Source organism: Phoenix dactylifera, chromosome 10, assembly GCF_051530095.1.
Source record: "Phoenix dactylifera cultivar Ajwa chromosome 10, Ajwa_hap1_PhDact_Kaust_v1.1, whole genome shotgun sequence".
NCBI lineage: Eukaryota > Viridiplantae > Streptophyta > Magnoliopsida > Arecales > Arecaceae > Phoenix > Phoenix dactylifera.
This window is the reverse complement of record NC_143199.1, coordinates 31,674,385-31,692,453: the sequence shown is the minus strand read 5'-3', so window position 1 is coordinate 31,692,453 and position 18,069 is coordinate 31,674,385. Positions and strand designations below refer to the sequence as shown.

At 34.8% G+C, this 18,069-nt stretch overlaps 3 protein-coding genes across 3 annotated transcripts; 1 reads left to right on the top strand and 2 right to left on the bottom strand.

Annotated features, from left to right (window-relative positions):
- Nucleotides 1-284: 284 nt before the first annotated feature.
- Nucleotides 285-4,556, bottom strand: LOC103706976 (Heavy metal transport/detoxification superfamily protein). Its single transcript, XM_008791276.5, has 4 exons — nt 4,140-4,556; nt 4,000-4,053; nt 3,856-3,915; nt 285-560 (listed from the first exon to the last, which is right to left on the bottom strand). The coding sequence occupies exons 1-4, from the start codon at nt 4,482-4,484 to the stop codon at nt 432-434; spliced, it is 588 nt and encodes a 195-aa protein (XP_008789498.2). The 5' UTR covers nt 4,485-4,556; the 3' UTR covers nt 285-431.
- A 2,163-nt stretch (nt 4,557-6,719) lies between these two features.
- LOC103707026 (putative ripening-related protein 1) lies at nt 6,720-7,593 on the bottom strand. The gene has a single exon (XM_008791355.4). The coding sequence runs from the start codon at nt 7,548-7,550 to the stop codon at nt 6,984-6,986; it is 567 nt and encodes a 188-aa protein (XP_008789577.2). The 5' UTR covers nt 7,551-7,593; the 3' UTR covers nt 6,720-6,983.
- Nucleotides 7,594-10,143: 2,550 nt separating this feature from the next.
- LOC103706978 (mediator of RNA polymerase II transcription subunit 15a) lies at nt 10,144-15,963 on the top strand. The gene is made up of 4 exons (XM_008791279.6): nt 10,144-10,422; nt 11,399-11,510; nt 12,903-13,026; nt 15,362-15,963. The coding sequence occupies exons 1-4, from the start codon at nt 10,304-10,306 to the stop codon at nt 15,577-15,579; spliced, it is 573 nt and encodes a 190-aa protein (XP_008789501.1). The 5' UTR covers nt 10,144-10,303; the 3' UTR covers nt 15,580-15,963.
- The last annotated feature ends 2,106 nt before the right edge of the window (nt 15,964-18,069 follow it).

Sequence of the window (18,069 nt, the reverse complement as noted above, 5' to 3'; positions counted from 1 at the left end):
CCCTAATTCAGCATGGCTATATATTGTGAGAATTTTTGGTGATAAGTCCTCATTCCTGAAACAGTAGAATATAGTAGTGAATCAAACACAAAATGCAACCATTTTCACATGAGACTGGAGAAAAATTATGATTTTCTAATTTAAGGTATGAGAAGAGGCAAAAAAAATCATATGTCGAAAGAATTGGCACACATGAGAACCAGACAAGAATGAACAATTAATATTACTCATACATGCAAAACTTAGTTTCCTCATCACCTGGCAGTACGATGGAACGTTGAGAATTGAGAAGACAGATATCTTTGAATATTATGATAGGTAAAGTTGCTAAGTCAAGATTTAAAAGCATATCTTTGAACATATTATATATTAATATTACAGCATTAATAAAAAAAATCATAACCAAGAAAGAGATCCATCAATATGCAAAGCTAGTTGATAGCATCCTCTTCATCCTCAAAACTCAAATTGAGAGTTTGCAACTTAAAGCCTGATCCTTGTATGATCTCAACCAAATTGGAAGCCACTCCTGTAGCTTGCACAGTAGTCTGTTTTGTTAACTGCACCCAAAATTAATCCATCTATTAGAGCAATAAAGGATGAACTTGGAACTGTTATCAAAAAAAGGATGAACTTAAAAAAATCATTGCACTTTTAGCAAGCAAATATTATGTGCACTTGTGATACCTTTTTAAGGCCATGTAGATTTAGAAGTTTCCATGGAAGGTTGGAGCATATTATAATATATGCCAGTAATGCCTTCACCATTCTTTCTATTTTTTTTCTCCAAAAATAAATAATTAGATGGTTTATCTGAATCTTTGTCTCGATGAGAGTCATACAGCATAGAGGCAGGCAGTGCCGGGAACAGTGGCCAAGGTTTAAAGAATGCAACCAATTGTTTTCGCACATCAGGAAAGGACTGCTTGCATGTTTATGTTCCATTCCCCAAAAGATTAGAAAAAAATCATCATACTTTATATTGTAATTCAATTAGCACAACCATCATTGACATTCATTTTTTAAATATTTGACCTTAGGCCCTCCAATAGCGGGGCAATAATAACAGAGATTAAAGCAATACTATGCTTGACTTAAAATGCCATTAGAATGCATGTATGTCCGTGGACATACATTATGCACATAATGAGTTGGAGGGAGTGAAAAGGTTAGATTGCCTGCTGGCTTTGGTGGCATGATAAAATGAAAGGAAATTTTGAAATTGAAGAGAAACAAAAGAAGCAGAAGATAGACGGAGGGAACATCGTAGATCCTTATGAGGAAGGGAGACAATGTTCTTTACCTACCTCTGTCCTGTTTTAGGGACCGCAGAAAAAAATGGCGAAAGATGATGCCATCACCCCTCCAAAAGGAGGGCAAATAAAAGAGAGAAGGCGAAGGAAAGGAGAGAAATAAAATAGGGTATTTAGTAGCTGATCATATTGAGGGAAAAGAGGAAGAATAGAGTATAATGTAGTCAATAGTCAATACATGCTCTTACTCATTTTGTTGGCTTATGCCCCTTTTTATAAAGGTCTCTGTGTGATTTATTTTATAGTCAGCAATGGATTCCATAATTGCAAGATTAATTTTGGTGTTTCATATATAGGATGTGAGCTCTCAGCAACTAGAATTACTTGGTTTTGTAGCCAAATAAAAAAAAGTGAATTCACACCATCATTTGATCTTTAAGCTTCAAGAATATCATACACAGTTTAGTCATTTGAATGAGGTACGATGCAACTTGAGAAATTTCAGCTATTGAAAGTTGTTGGAACATGTCACCGGGTTTGTGCAGACATGCCTATATGCAGAGGATGCAAAAACCATACAACTCCACCAAAGTAAACATATACTGGATAATCAAAATACATAGAATATAAGGTTCAAGGTCTTTTGCACAAATACATTTTGAAAATGGAGTTTAACTTTTTTTTATCCAACAAATGATCATTTATGGAAGCTTCAGGTATACTTTATTATGCAAAAGGAAAGTTGAACATGCATAAGACCCAGGAAATAGGAGAGAATTCAACCATGAAGTCTCTAAAGTCAATTGTCAAAATAGCAAGACTTCTTGTGATATAGCACAATGAAGGCATAGCTCATCATTAGACAGTGACAGGTGATGGTTACAACTTGGTGTAGTCAGATGGATAAATGGAACACCACTTGAGTATAAGATCAAATGGATGAACACCCAAATGATCTTAATGGTAATGTAAAGCACTGAATATTTTAACCAAGTAACCCTCTATAATCATCAATCTTAACATTCCAAAGACGCAGCTTATGTTATGCTTCTGACGCATGCAACACACTTCAACTAGAATCAAGGTCAAATAAGTATCTTTCCTGGAACCAAGGAGTAAAAAGACATAAGATTCAGTATTGCAAATCACATACACTAGTAATGATGTTGATGTTGACATGCTATCGTACAATGCCTAAATGCTGGAATCAAATAAGAAGAATATGAACAAAAGCAATTGTTTTTTTTTCTTTTTCTTTTTTTGAGGGAGAGGAGTGGTGTGAATCTACTAAACCTAAGAAAGTGGGAACATATGTGAAAAGAATGTGACACGAAGAGTACAGAATTGTTAAGAATTTACGCTGACATTCAAAATGGTTTTAGAATGAGGATGGTAGCAAGGATGAGGAAATGAGAAGAAGAAAAAGAGCATTGACAACTTAACTTTTCTGATCATAAACCAAAACAATTCTAAAACTGGCACAGCAGTAAATTGGTTTCACGAGCATGGTTGAAACAAAGTAAGCTGGCCCTACTTTTCAAGAAGAATTGCACAAGAACCTTTGATGTGGTTTGCAAGTAAAAGTTAAAATAAAAAATGGAAAAGTACACAATCTGTTAATTTCAGCTCATGTTAAAAGAGTACAAACATGAGAACATGCTTTACTCCGAAATTTTTCTTTAAGTACTGATAAATTGCAGTTCATGTTCACAATCGTTCCAACATCATTTGATACATCTTGCTGCAAGAACAGTAAAAAGAAGTTGGAATAAACAAATTTAGCAATCCAAAGGTTCAAGAAGCATGGAAGAGCATTTACAAGCAGACGAAGTCAGCACATCTTCTAGAGCAACTTCGACTATATCGGCACAAGGATTTTTTCCCTTCTCAATGATAATTGAATGTACAAAAAAGGGATTTATATTAGAAGTCATAGGGTGAAGTCATATCCTTCATGAGGTTATATGTTCTGCTAAGAGCTGTTGGTGATATTTATCTTTTGAAATCTCCATTGAGCAAAGAATTCTAGATAAAAGTAATGTTACAGGTCAGCTTGGATTTTCATGGAGATTGGAAGATGAAGTGTGGTAATCCAAATGGAGATATATAGCAACAAGCATAAAGTGACAAGTAAGGAGCATGATTATCCTGAAAAGAACAGAACGGAAAGATAACTGGGATTTGCATTTTGCAGTCAGCATGCCAAGTACATATGTTATGAACACAAGCCAGGAGCATTAACATGCAATAATGTGCACTAAAGGCTCTGCCACTATTTTACTTTGAAGAATTTATTCTCTAATTACAATAATGATATTGGTCACATCGCTTGTATTGCAACCATCTCTTGGTGTAACTCATACAACACGCCTCTTGCTGCATTCACCAACATTTTTAGTATCATTTGAGGGGAGTTATTTGCATTAGTAGCAACTTTTTAATAAAAAGTCAAACAATACCAACCCAATCATGAAAATTCAAATCCCACAACAAGTTCGGAACTTTGTTCTTGAAACACAAAACATTTGATTGCAAGAATTCCTAATTAATGTCAACTGCGAATCTATACACGAGAAATCATCCCAAAAGAGTATTGTATTACCTCAACGCTTGCAATTCCCTCGGCGACTTGAACTTTCAGATCGCCAACGCCCTCTGTTCCCTGTAAGAAAAGACAAAGGACAAACTTTCATAACTAGAACAAGATCAAAACAAGAATCTATGAATCGGTCATGGCTAAACCAACCTCCAGAGCCTTGGCGACGGCAGGTATCGCCGACTCAACCATAGTTCCCTCAGCCTTCACATCAAGAAACCAGTGAACAAAACGACTAGAAAACTTCATCCATAAAGCAATAAAGGGGGAAAGGGAGGGAAAGATCGTGCCTTGAACAATATGGTAAGCATGTCGGAGGGTGACACCGGGACGGAGACGGTCTGATCGGCGGACGGGCTCTCTTCCTCCGATGCCGCCGCCGCCGCCTCCGCTGCTGCCTCCGCTGCTTGTTCTTCTTCCGGGACTAAGGTTTCCTCCTCCGCGACCGCCCTCACGGCCCTTCCAAAGCTCGGGAACGGCCTCCTCCTCTGAGACCGAGATAGAGAGAGGCTTCGAGCGAGGCGGAGGGAGGGGAACGAGGCGAGAGAGGGAGGAGAAGATAGCCGGAGAGAAGGGGAGGAGAGAAGGCAACTTTGGCAGTGAAGAGAGGAAGAGAGTGCGGAGATTGTCGCCATATTTTCTGGCTCGAAAAGGCTTTCTTCTCCCCTTCGCCGGCGTTTTAGTTGAGGGATAGATAATGCGGATTGCTTGGGGATTTTGTTTGAGCCGCTATCTCCGACTCGGCCCCGACCGGTCTCCGTCGGTCTGGGTCTCAAGGAACCCGGTTTAATCTGATTCCCCGAGCTTGTCCACTAGACTAAGACCCCTTTATGTTAAATCAAAACTTTACAATATTTAATTCATCACAACACTGTATATTTTATTTACAATAAAAATTTCTAGAGAATTTATTAGATGAATATTTCTAATAAAAATAATTTGTTCTTGCATATCTTTATCGATTTTTTAAATTAGTCGCCTGGGTACATATAATTCAAAAGGATATGTGAGTGATTCATACACAACACCTCTTTCTTTTATACAGAGTTTCACTAATTTATAGGAATGGAATTTGTTGAATAGCTAAAATCTAAGTAAAAAGGGCTATAGTCATTGCACATAAAAGGAGGAAGAACAGTCCAATATCGGGAGGAGTTTTGAATCATTGCAGATAAGTGGAGGCTTAGACTACATGCTACTTTTTTATTACAGATGTACACCATACCATACTTTGAGATCCATATTTGGACCGTGAAGTTGATAGTTTTCCCATGCTCTAATGAATCGCTTCGACCGCATCAAATCCAACTGCCAAATATTCTAGTGCTAAGGCCCTGTTTGGGGGAGCTTTTGGAGGGCCAGAAAGCACTTTCTGGCCCTCCAAAAGTACTTTTAGATGAAAAACTGTGTTTGGTAAATTTTTTAAAAAGCTGTTTCAGCTTTTGCGAAAAGCTGAAAACAGCTTTTGGGAGGAAGCTCCAATTTGAAGCTTTTGGAAGGAAGCTGTTTCAGCTTATTTGGAAAGCTGTATTTTTGACAAAAATGCCCATATTAAAATAACATAATTACATAATTTGTCCCTTTATAAGCCTAAAAATCTGCTGAAGCCAAGAACCCAAGCCGTCAGACTCCCTTCCATAGGAAAAGGTATTTTTCTTTTCAATTTTTGTATGCATCTCTTGAACCACATTTTAAAAAAAAAAAATTTTAATCTTTTTCCATACCTTCCAAAATCAATCTATTGTTTTTTTTTTATCATCAACCTGCGGCCCACGCTGAGGTCCTCCTCGAGCGTGAACCACGAAGAAGAGCCCCTGGACCGCGGAAAATTATTTTATGAAAAATTATGGAAAATTATTTTATACTAATAATTATAATATTTTATACCTTTATTTTTGTGTTATACTATAATATAATATCATATTATATTATATCATAATACATTAATATGTTATGTTAAATAATTTATATTATGTTATATTATAGAAAATTAATTTATACTAATAATTATAATATTTTATACCTTTATTTTTATATTATACTATAAATATAATATCATATTATATTATATCATAATACATTAATATGTTATGTTAAATAATTTAATATTACGTTATATTATGGAAAATTAATTTATACTAATAATTATAATATTTTATAACTTTATTATTGTATTATACTATGAATATTATATTATATTACATTACATTATAATACATTAATATGTTATTTTAAATAATTTAATATTATGTTATATTATGAAAAATTAATTTATAATAATAATTATAATATTTTATACCTCTATTATTGTATTATACTATAAATATTGTATTATATTACATTACATTGTAATAAATTAATATGTTATTTTAAATAATTTAATATTATGTTATATTATGTGAAATTAATTTATACTAATAATTATAATATTTTATACTTTTATTATTGTATTATACTATAAATATAATATATATTATATTATATCATAATACATTAATATGTTATGTTAAATAATTTAATATTATGTTATATTACCAAATATTAATTTACTCTAATAATTATATTACTATTATGCTATATTAACATAATATTATTTTATATTATAATAATAATATACTATATTGTATATTTATGTATTAATTTATATTATGTTTTATTATGTTCTGTTGTATAGTACTATGCAATGTCCTTTATGGTAATTTTGTCATACAAAAGTTCTTTCTCAGTTTGTTTACCAAACACAAAACAAAGTACAACAGTACTTTACGAATGTAGTTACCAAACAGCAAACAGCTTTTTATAACAGCTCTACTTCAGATAGCTTTACTTCCAACAGCTCTACTTCTAACAGCTCTACTGCCAACAGCTCCTCCAAACAGGGCCTAAAACATTAAGTGCTGATTGGCGTTTTCAATCCCAAATGAAGATATTGATATTTATGCTCGAACAGATTTCCCTTGCATACATATTACCACTTGCTACATAAATATGGTCATGAACTCATACTGGATGACCAAAGAGACAAACTAGATTACCATACTATTATCCATACAGACATGCAAACCACAGCATCACAGACACACTCAAATTTAACTCAACAAAGCTGCATATATCTTTTGCCTGCGAGAAATTGATCACTCATCAGACCAAGTGATATCATAATCACCGACGGAACCCGGGATGCCCAGTGCCTTCCACACAGCGGGCGATGCGTCCACTACGTTATTGGGACATGGAGGTTGGAAGTCATGGTCGGTGTCGCAGCCATTAACAGAATCGCACTCGTCAACCACTTTGGCCAGCACGGAGTTGCCATTTGCATGGATCCTAACGTTCTTTAAGCAACGGCTACCGTGACTGTACCATCCGGTCGAAAGAGCTACGACCAACTCGTCATCGCTGTGGTACTTGTTGTCGCACTCCGAAGGACCTCCGCCATCCCCGCCTTTGGCAAAGCTGTTGATGGTCATGGTGGCTCGAGTGTCTCCGGTCAGCGGCGGCGAGCAACGGTACTGTGGGTACATTTTGCCCGGCTTGCAGCAGTCAGAGTCGTGTTCCTTGTTGCAGTGGCCGGCCTTGCCGCGTAAGTACCCACTTGGACTGCATTCTTCAAGGAGAGAGGAATAGTGGAAGCAGCTGCAAAGGTTGAGGCTTGCAATCACTAGGAGAAAGAGCGATGCTAGTTGATGAGAATTCACCATTGTGGTCGTTGTAATGAAGATCAATTTCAATGGTTTTTGTAATGGCTATGAAGTTCCAAGGGGCAAATGGATGGGTATTTATAAGAAGTCTCCAGGAATAACTCAATCCCCACGGCTCTTCTTGGTTTAGTATATCATTTCCTTGAAAAGAGCCTTAATCAAAATATAATTTTAGTAGTTGTCAGGTAAGAGATCACACCGTGCTTGCCAAGGCCAGTAAAACTCTGAATCATTTTCAAGTACAGAGCCAATGGAAGATACCTCTCTCTTTTTTTTTTTAAGGATATGGTGGGGACAGAATTCAAACGAGATTTTTTCCCCTTTAATATGTTTTTTTTTTTGCAAACACCTTTAAAGAACTAATAAAATCCACCATCAAGATCCCTGTAATCTCTATCAAACAGGTATGAACATGAAGGCAAGCCCATGCAATGGCTGGGGCAGAGTCATTGATGAATGCGACTCTTCCCGTGGCTGCGACGCTAACTATGACTACCATCAGCCCTGGGCAAACAATGTGGTGGATGCATCGCTTGCCGTGTGCTGCATTCGCGTGAAAGAAGGAGCATCCTTCTTTTGTGCCAAAGATACACCCCCTGAACCCATATTGAATACTTCCAATCCTTTCCTACTCTTAAGTAGTCCATGAAGAATCACACTGACATAAACGAAGAGTTTTAACCTAAAAAACTTCTCCAAGGCACGTACCATGTAGCCGTAATTTCTTAGAAAATCGCCAATTTTAGACCAATAAGTAGTACATGGTACTAAGAGAAGTTTGGTCATTCATTAAGAGTTGTTTATCATTCTACTATATATGTTAATAAATCTTATAAAAATACTTAAAAATTTTATTTTTATTGACATAAATCTAACTCTGAAATGCCAGAATTAAGTATTGTGCCACATTCCTGTTTTAGCAACAAGAAGATCAAAGAGCCTCTATATCAACAAAGCCCTAAGAACTATAACTTATCAACCTTTCATGAAGCCTATTGTGTCCCTTACAACTGTCATCAACAATTGGCTATTTACAGCTAATGATTGACCTATCAATGGTTGAATGATCAATGATCAGTAATGTGCCAGGTTCTTTGACATACCTTGGTGGAGAGAACATAAAATTTGTTGCATGATTGCGAGTGTACCAAGAGCACTAGCTTAGATTTAACTCTTCAAGTCGTTCATAAATTGTTTGATATTATCTTTTCAGGCATTCTTCTATATGTTTAAGGTGCAATCCAAGATGACCGTAACATGGTTTTAAATCATTGAAGACAAATTCATCAATTGAGTGATTAAAAATAAAAATATAAAGATGAGAAAGTAGCCAAAAGTATGATAATTGGAAGATTATAATAGATAAAAAATAGCCATAAAATACTACAACCAACAAGTAATTAAAAGTACAACAAGCAAAAAGCGTATAAGCCTGGGCCGATGCATAATTCTAAATTATATCCTGAATTAAATATTGTGTGGAGAGAGTTTTCTCATCTAATAGCCTCATTTAGCATTTGCAGAGAGATAGCAATTTCTTCCACAACTAAAAATATTTAGGTAGTTATTTTCAGAAAAAAAAAACTTCTTTTAGATGATTATTTTTAGCAATAACTACATATCAGTATGCAATAGCTACTTTAGAAAAAGGCCACATATCCTAATTAGATTGCTTGGATAAGTGATCAACTCATTAATAATCCAAATATAGTTAATTAGAATATATTTAGTCATTGATTACCTGATTTGATAAATCAATGATCAACTTCCATCACTATTTTCCGATTGCTTGGAAAACGCAAGGGCTAGACCGCCCGAAACCCTCCGTTCGAATCATCCTCGATTAGTCAGAGAATGGTCTAGTTAGTTTGTCAATCCCAGATTCGCTAGTAATATTCAGTCAAAATATGGTTTTTGGGGTTGGAATATGTGGCGTCAACCTAGTCTTCTCCTCCTTCTGAGTAAAACATATCCCATATTTTTGAGCTCTAATTTATTTATATTATTGGTAAAAATACTTACAACCTTAAAGTGATAATCAAAATGTTGCTTTTATCACAATGGCAATCTTATAGAAGCAATCCTTAATAGGACTATCTTTCCCCAATCGATAGCAATTAGTAACTTCAAAGAAATTCTTCCCACCTATCAAATGTTTGTTGACACTTGGAAATTTTCTTTTGAACTATTAATTGGTTTATCACATTCCTCTTCTAGATGTTTTTACTTAGGTCAAACTTAGGAATTCCTTGCATCCCAGCATTTATTTGATTTGCGGAAAAAAAAGTGGAGAAAAAGTAGGGTCTACAAGAAAATGAAAAAAAAAGAAGCTTTTTTATGGTTATTTTTTTTTAAAGAATAGCTTTTTATGGTAATAAAATTTTTATATTTGAAAGAAAAGAAAAATCTATAGAAAAAAAATTCAATACCTAAGAATCAGAAATTATTTTTTTTTTAAAAATACTCGTAAGCTTCTAAATAAAATAACATAAAATTATTTTTTATCAAAAATATAATAATATTTTATATAATTTCTTCAGCAGCTAAATATAAAACATTCTAGATTGCACTAAAGCACACATAAAAAGTTTTTGTTTTCCGCATGGTATACCAGGATTCGGCGTGGACAAGGCCGCATTTTCAGAAACCTAGGACCTGGAGAGGGCTGTCGGTCTTCCGGCAAGAGGAATCTCGCCCTTTCTTCTTGCCCTTTTGAGCTTTGGCCTTTGCCGGAGGCGTTTCGATCGCCGCGGATGGAGGCAAACAGCTGGAGGCTCGCCCAGGGGGAGGCTTCTGCTGCCGACGCCGCGTCCGGCGACTGGCGGACCCTGCTGCCGCACGAATTGCGGCAGTGGATTGTCGATGATCTTATGTGAGGGGATTCCCGACCCTTTGTTGCGTAATTCTTTTTAGGTTTTTAGATGAATCGGAGACATGCGTGAGTGATGGATCATTATTGGGCCGGTGGTTTCTTAAATCTTGATACCGTGATGCTTTCCAGGGTCGAATTTTGTGTGTTTGGAATCATCCGTTGGTTACAGCGAGAAATTTTGAATCTATGGAATGGTTTCCTTCCATCCTTCCTTTCTTTCTTTTCATTTTTTACTTAAATTTTGTCGGTATTGGTTCTTGTTTTAGAATATATTTGGGTGTGATTAATTTCGGAAATAGAAGAATTCATTCGGAAATTTTCGCTTGAATTTAATGAAGACTTTGTCAGAGTGTATTAGCATGTTAGATCGATTTCAATCTTGATGTGTCATCTGGGCAGAACTGTAATAATTGCAATAACAAAAGAGCTTCTACGTCCCAATAATTGCTTCTCGAGTTTCCTTAACTTGATAAATGGAGATGGTCGAATTTTGCACTATGAATTGGGCACGATGCTACGTCGTTCTTTAGCTTGGGAGAGAATTCATGGAGGCTGAGGTTTAATGCTGTCATTATAGATATAAAAAAGACAGGGATGAGATTGGAAGAAAAAGTGGAAAAGAAGGAGATTTATTTCCATTTTCCGGGAAGACAGATGCCCGGTCAACTTGCCTAAGCTTGTTAAAAAAGATATCCTTTCCTTTCGACTTGATATATTTGAAGGAATTCATGATTTCACTCTGAAATAAGTGGGTTTGAGCTTATTTTAAGGGTAAGCTTCCTTATATATATATATATATATATATATGGACTAGTCCTCATCCATGATATCTCTGCAGGCATGAAGTTTTCATAGTTATAATCTCTGCATCCTCTTAATAGTTTCTGCATGAAATTGTACTCCATTATTAATGACATTTTTTGTATTGCATGAAATTGTACTCCATTATTAATGACATTTTTTGTATTGTTTGCAGAATGGGCACGTTAAAGAGAAGCTTTCCTATCGCTGTGCCTGGGGCCTTAAATGAACTTCAAAAAATTGCTGAACGATTTGAAGAGAAGATTTATACTGCAGCTACAAGCGAGGTACATTTATTTACTTGAATTTCAAACTTTTTTTGTGATTCTTTTATGGTGCAAGATGAATTATTTGTTCTATAAGCAGTTAGGTGCCATTCTTTCTTAGTGACTATTCCTCCAAATTTAAAGTACAACTGCGACCATGCTCCAGTGTGCATCCTGGAAAATATATTTTGCGCTTGTCGGATAACCTGGGCCTGAGGGACATGAAAGAGTCTCCTGGAACTGGTTATCATCTTATAATCAGAAGATTTTAGTGACCATGTACATGCGGAGTTCTGAAGTGCTCGACTGCAATGCTTGTTCAGGAAGTTAATTAAGTTACCCTTGTCAGGATATGTTTGTTTATTTACAATTCTTGTCAAGATAACAATCAAATCAAAAATGTTGAGATTGGTAGAATTGAATAGGTTTAGCAGCAAGAACTCTCACAATGAATTTGTTGACCATTTGGAATTGAGTAGCATGAATTAATGCTAATAACAGAGTGCAGTACAAAGATATGCTTGTTTTTATCCAGTTCTCATCAAGGTGATTCATGTCAAAATCCCTGAGATTGTGGAGTTGTGGAATTTGGCTGTTTGGAATTTGAGAATTAGTGTGAATTGATACTAATGATGTGTTGTAATAGTAAAAAATGATTTTTCCCTTTATTTTTCTGTCACTTTATGTTATTTCAAAGTGGATGGAGGATAGGAAAGGTCAATTTGTCTACTTTCCTGTTCCATGGATTCACCCATGTCTTTGGGGGCATGGCCGCATGGGAGAGGGGTGGATAAGAGATCGAAGGAGTTCAATTTTCAATGAAATATGAAAAATGCATGGCCTACAACTATTAGGTCCAGTTATTACACTCTTAGTCAAATCTCAATAAAAACATGTGGGGGAAGCTAGATTTTATATGAATTAATGCGTACATTAGCTATCACGATTCAGCATGCTGAGCTGGCAGTTATAGGAAGAATTGTTACTTTATTACTTGTCAGTGTTTACTTCAACTTGTCAAGAAAAAGAGAGAAAGGAAAATATACCAATGTCTTGTAGCTCTGTCTGAATTTACACAATTTCCTTGACTTTAGTTTGGGTACTTGATCTACCTGATGTTGGAAGCTGTCTGCTGTTTGCTAATCTTCCGCAATGCAAATCATGCTTTTGATTTCCCTTTGACTGTTAATTTTAAAGACTTGGTTTGAACTGTGGATGTATCGTGGTAAGTATCTTTGGATAGCTTATAAGGGCCAGTCTAACTGTAGGTGACAAATCAGTATCCTTACTTCTAAATATTCATTTGCTTGGTAAAAAATGCTTGTGCCTGTCTATTCCTCTCATTCTCATTAATTTGAAATTTTGAATTGTCAGCTTTCACGGGAAGTAATTTTTCTAACTCTGATATTGCAGACTGATTATCTGAGGATAATTTCTCTGAAAATGCTTACAATGGAGAGAAAGCCTCAGCATACTCCTCCAATTAATCCTTCAATGCCGAACCCTGCAGTTCCAAACCAAAATCCTACAGAGCCAGGTATTGCCTTGAAAAAATACATCGCTTCTTATAAATGCGATATCACAAAAGATCTAAAAGGAACTCACTGATCTTGTTCCATTCATTTTAGCATATTATTGTTTATTTTAAATTTTTTATTTTCGATGTATGATTGACGTGAGGCTGATAAATGCTCTGAGCTTGTTCTGTACGTGAAATATCATTTGGCGTTGCACCATTTACATTCTTCCTACCTTTGATATGGTTTTATTTAGTGTTTTTCTGTATAATTGTATAGTTTGCTTCCAGTATTCTTTATTAGTATGTTTTTCTCATATTTTAGCTCTTCTTCTGCACTTGTTATTTAATAATTCAAGTGGTCAAGGTGGGACAATATTATATGAAATCTGGAACCATAATTAACCTGGACCAATATCACATTTGGATTCTTCAATCCATATACCCACTGGCACATTACCCCCATGACTCAACCTGATCCGAGTAAAACTTTATTCTCATTGTGTGAGTATGGTCAAAGCTTTCACCCACATCTGACATATTTAAAGTTTGGATAAAAAAAATTAACCTGTACCTAGCCCAGACTGAAAACCCTGGCCTAAACCTGATGTAAACAGGTGCGGGTCAGGCCAAGTTTTTTTTTTTCACGTCAAGTTTTGCCACCCCTTTTGTTGGTATAAAGCCCTACCTTGTTGTTTACATAGCTTAAGTTCACGCAACTAGGAGCTAGCCTCCACTGTTCCTTTAGACTTGATGACAAACTAGATGAATAGAAATACAGTCTCCCATATTTTGTTAAACTGCATAAGCGAATTGGCTTGTCAATAGCTTACAACCAAGGGATTCAACATACTTGCAAAAGCAAAGGTCAACATATTACTTATTTTTGCTTAAGTTGGTTGGAGGGCTGTAATATATGTTCCATCCTGTACTTACACTGGACAAGTATTAATATCGAAAGTTTTGCAAGATACTTGAAATTTTCAATTTTGATATGCTTTGATATCATATGATCCCCTAACCTTTTCTTTGGTTTGTTTTATAAATGCTTCTTTCTTGAAAGGAGACATGCTTTAACTCGATCTTTTTTTCTTGACCAATTTAAACCATTTTAGCATCCTATACCATGCCAAAGATGCATGACAAATAACTAATTAGCCTGTCATATACATGCACAGCAGACATTTAAACAAGTCTAGAATAAAAATTAACATGAATTAGCATTGTCCTAGATCAAATAGACAATAATGGAGAAAGGAACTCAACTTTGAAGGCAACTATCATAAGAAACCGCATCGTTACCTTTAAGAATAATAAGAGTGATTTACAGGAACGAATGATAAGTGAACAAACGACAAAAGGGAACAAGGATATTAGTCAATAAACTGTGCATGCAAACTTAGCATGTTAGCTGGTAGTAGCCAATTAACTAAAAAACAGATTTAATTTGCTGATAGATTATTTTTACCCTCTTTTATGAAATCTGATTTTAATAATAATAATTTTTTAAAAGCAAAGGGCATGGACATGTGAAATTTTGCCTGCCACCTGACAATATCTGTTGTTGAAACAAATGGATGAAAAGTTTCCAACAGTAAATTGATATAAAATCATTTTCCACAAAAACACACTAATGTTGTTAATTTTCATGCAAAATTGCATCGAAATGTTGAAGGAAGTTTATTTTTTTTTAGAAAAATCCATCAACTTTTTATGAAAAAAAGAGAGAGAATATTTTCATGTCAATATAAAAATTCAAAAAATGTCCAAACCTATTCTCATTTCTTTGCATTGACAATTCATCCTCAGTTCGAGGAAATCCAGGGTAGGATCAATGCTAATGTCGATTTAGGAATGGTTTTGCTCCCATGTCTGTAAAGCTATTTGTGCGACTCTATTTATCATGTGTCGACCTCTTTAAATTTTATGGTAAGTCTCTTTCTTCTCTAAAGATGCCTGAGCTAGGTATGACCTATATTACATATGCTCCGGGGTGTTGGTGCATGCCCAAATGTCGGATCCTTTCATTATCTAAGAATTTCTTTTTATGGACCCATGTTCGAGTGTCATACACATGCCCTTTTTTAAAAATATTGGGGTGGATGCTTAGGCTAAAATAACGGTCTAGGTAAGGGTATAGCCTTGATCCATTAGGTTGACACTAGGTAGAGAGCCAGTTGGGAAATTCTTTTGACTCTGATAAATGATACTTCTATACTAAAGCCAACCCTGTATGGATGGCATAGAGCTTGGTTTGCTAAGGTAGGATGATTGTTCTCATGATAAGCTTTTATTTCTATGCCGCTTACCCAAATTCTGTGAACTAACAACCACCCTGGTATCTTTGGAACAACAGCAGCAAGGCAACAACTTCTACCCCAGAACTTTCAAAACAACACGCCAGCTGCTGGCCAAAGTTCTGCCAACCTGCCTTCTGCACTATCATCTATCACAGGTCTTGGTCAGTCCAACATATCACAGAACATGCCTGGCATATCACAACCACAGGATCAGCAACAATTCCAAGTTTCTCAGCTGCAGCAGCCTGGCAATCACCCAAATCAGGTGCAATAAATGAACTTACAAGGTTCAGCAACTTCCATGCAACAGCTGAGAATTCGTGCAATACATGAGGAGCAGACTGGTGTCTCATGGGTTTAAGCCATTTGGGTTACAGTCAGCTTCATAGTGCTCTAGTTCTTAAATTCGGCAATTTAAGTCTACGTATGATTGAGAATGTGGGTATTTGTATGTGTAGCTTCATAATCCTCCATGTAGTTCTTAAATTCGGAAATTTAGGTCTATGTATGATTGAGAATGTGGGTATTTGTGTGTAGCTTCATAATATGCCATGTAGTTCTTAAGTGTGTGTGTGTTATGATTTAAAAATTTATGTGTGCATGTGTGTTGGAAATAGAACAAAAAATAGAGCAATGTTGGATAGTACTTTTCGTATCAGAGTTAGTATGGTTACAGTCAAATTCATAATACTTCATGGAGTTCGTCTTCTTAAATTTGGAGGTTTAAGTCTACATATGATTGTGCACGCATGTTTGGACTATGAATTTTACGTTAGCTTCTTAAAAAAGAAGTTTACACTTCAAAATCAATGATCCAAGATACAAATTAATGAAAATAATCTACACCAAAAAAATATTTATAAATTAAAATTTATGTATTTTGGTAGTTTCTAACTTAATCATTAAGTAAGCATTAAAATGGATGGTTTTAACAGTGTGGCACTATGTTTTATTATGATTACTCATCAAAATCTAATAAATTTAAATTTATCTATATTTTAAGATATATAGATCATGATTTATTAAGTGAATTTTTGATTTGTATACTTAATTATATATTTTTTCTGCCAGTGCCTTTGATGCTGTTGATTTTTACATTTGCTTAACTATAACTGGTAAGATACATAAATTTTGATTTCTAGCTATATTTTGAACTATAAATCATATTTAATGATTTGGATGTCATTAATTTAAAGTTGTTAATTCCTTTTTCTAAAGACATAACATAAAGTATGTAGTATAGATATATAGCCTGGCTAACATATACTATATGTACATACATAAACACGCATACATCCATATATATTTATATATAGAAAGAGAGAAAAGATTGCATAATGATGTGTGGGGGGTGTATCTTTCACACGGAAGAAGGATTCACCTTTCTTCGCACGGGTCTATCATTAGACCATCCATTGGCCACTTTGATATTCATGTAGGTAGATGAATGACTGCATTCAGAGTGCATTGGAATCCCATGGTGCATTCATATGAAAAAAGGCGAATCTTTCTTTTGTGCCAATGATGCACCCACAACCCCATAATGAATACTTCCAATCCCTTCCTACTCTTAAGTAGTTATGAAGAATCACATTGACATAAACCGAAAGTTTTAACCAAAAAAACCTTCTCTGAGGCACGTACCATATAGCCGTAATTTCTTAGAATATCCCCAATTTTAGACTAATGAGTAGTACACGGTACTAAGATGTTTCATTGTTCATTGAGAGTTGTTTATCCTTCTACCGTATATGTAATTAAGTCTTATAAAAACATTTAAATTTTTTTATTTTATTGACATTAATTAAACTCGAGATATCATAAGTATGTGCTATGTTCCTATTTTAACAAGAAGAAGATCAAAGAGCCTCTATTTTAACAAAGCCCTAAGATCTAACTTATCAACCTCTCATTAAGCCTATTGTGTCCATTAGAATAGTCATAATTACATAGTCGTTCGAACATTTAACTTCTTTCTGATCAACAATTAGCTATATACAACTAACAATTGACCTTTCAATGGTTGAATGATCAATGATCAGAAATGTGCCAGTTCTTTGAAATACTTTGGTAAAGAGAACATAAAATTTGTTGCACAATTGCAAGTGTACTGACGGCACCAGCTTAGATTGGACTATTCAAGCCGTTCATAAATTATTTGATATTATCTTTTCATACATTCTTCTATATGTAGAGGGTGTAATCCAACATGATCATAACATGATTTTAAATCATTTAAGACCGATTCATCAATTGAGTGACTAAAAATACAAAATATAAAAATTAGAAAAATAGCCAAAAGCATGATAATTGAAAGATTATAATTGATGAAAAAATAGCCATGAAATAATATAACCAGCAAGTGGTTAAAAATACAAGCAGCAAAAAACGTATAAGCATGGTCTGATATAAAAGTTCAAATTATATCTCAAATTAAATGTTGTTTGAAGAGAGTTTCCTCATCTAATAGCCTCATCTACGTTTGCAGAGAGACTATGATTTCTTAAGCAACTAACTATATTTAGATAGTTATTTTCAGAAAAAAATAATTTTAGATAATTATTTTTAGCAATAACTGCATATCACTCTGCAATAATTTCTTCGGAAAAGGCCACATATCATAATTAAATTGCATGGATAAGTGATCGGATCATTAATTATCAAAATATAATTGATTATAATATATTTGGTCATTGATTACCTAATTTGATAAAATCAATGATCAACTTCCATCGCATATTTTCCGATTGAATAAAACTTAGTC

Excerpts from the sequence above, each read along its gene's own strand:
- LOC103707026 (XM_008791355.4), bottom strand. The coding sequence starts at position 7,550 with ATGGTGAATTCTCATCAACTAGCATCGCTCTTTCTCCTAGTGATTGCA.
- LOC103706978 (XM_008791279.6), top strand. The coding sequence starts at position 10,304 with ATGGAGGCAAACAGCTGGAGGCTCGCCCAGGGGGAGGCTTCTGCTGCC. Across the intron at positions 10,423-11,398 it reads TGGATTGTCGATGATCTTAT|AATGGGCACGTTAAAGAGAA; the intron begins GTGAGGGGATTC and ends TATTGTTTGCAG. Across the intron at positions 13,027-15,361 it reads CCAAAATCCTACAGAGCCAG|CAGCAAGGCAACAACTTCTA; the intron begins GTATTGCCTTGA and ends TTGGAACAACAG.
- LOC103706976 (XM_008791276.5), bottom strand. The coding sequence starts at position 4,484 with ATGGCGACAATCTCCGCACTCTCTTCCTCTCTTCACTGCCAAAGTTGC. Across the intron at positions 3,916-3,999 it reads CCGTCGCCAAGGCTCTGGAG|GGAACAGAGGGCGTTGGCGA; the intron begins GTTGGTTTAGCC and ends CTTTTCTTACAG. Across the intron at positions 561-3,855 it reads AGGGAATTGCAAGCGTTGAG|TTAACAAAACAGACTACTGT; the intron begins GTAATACAATAC and ends TTTTGGGTGCAG.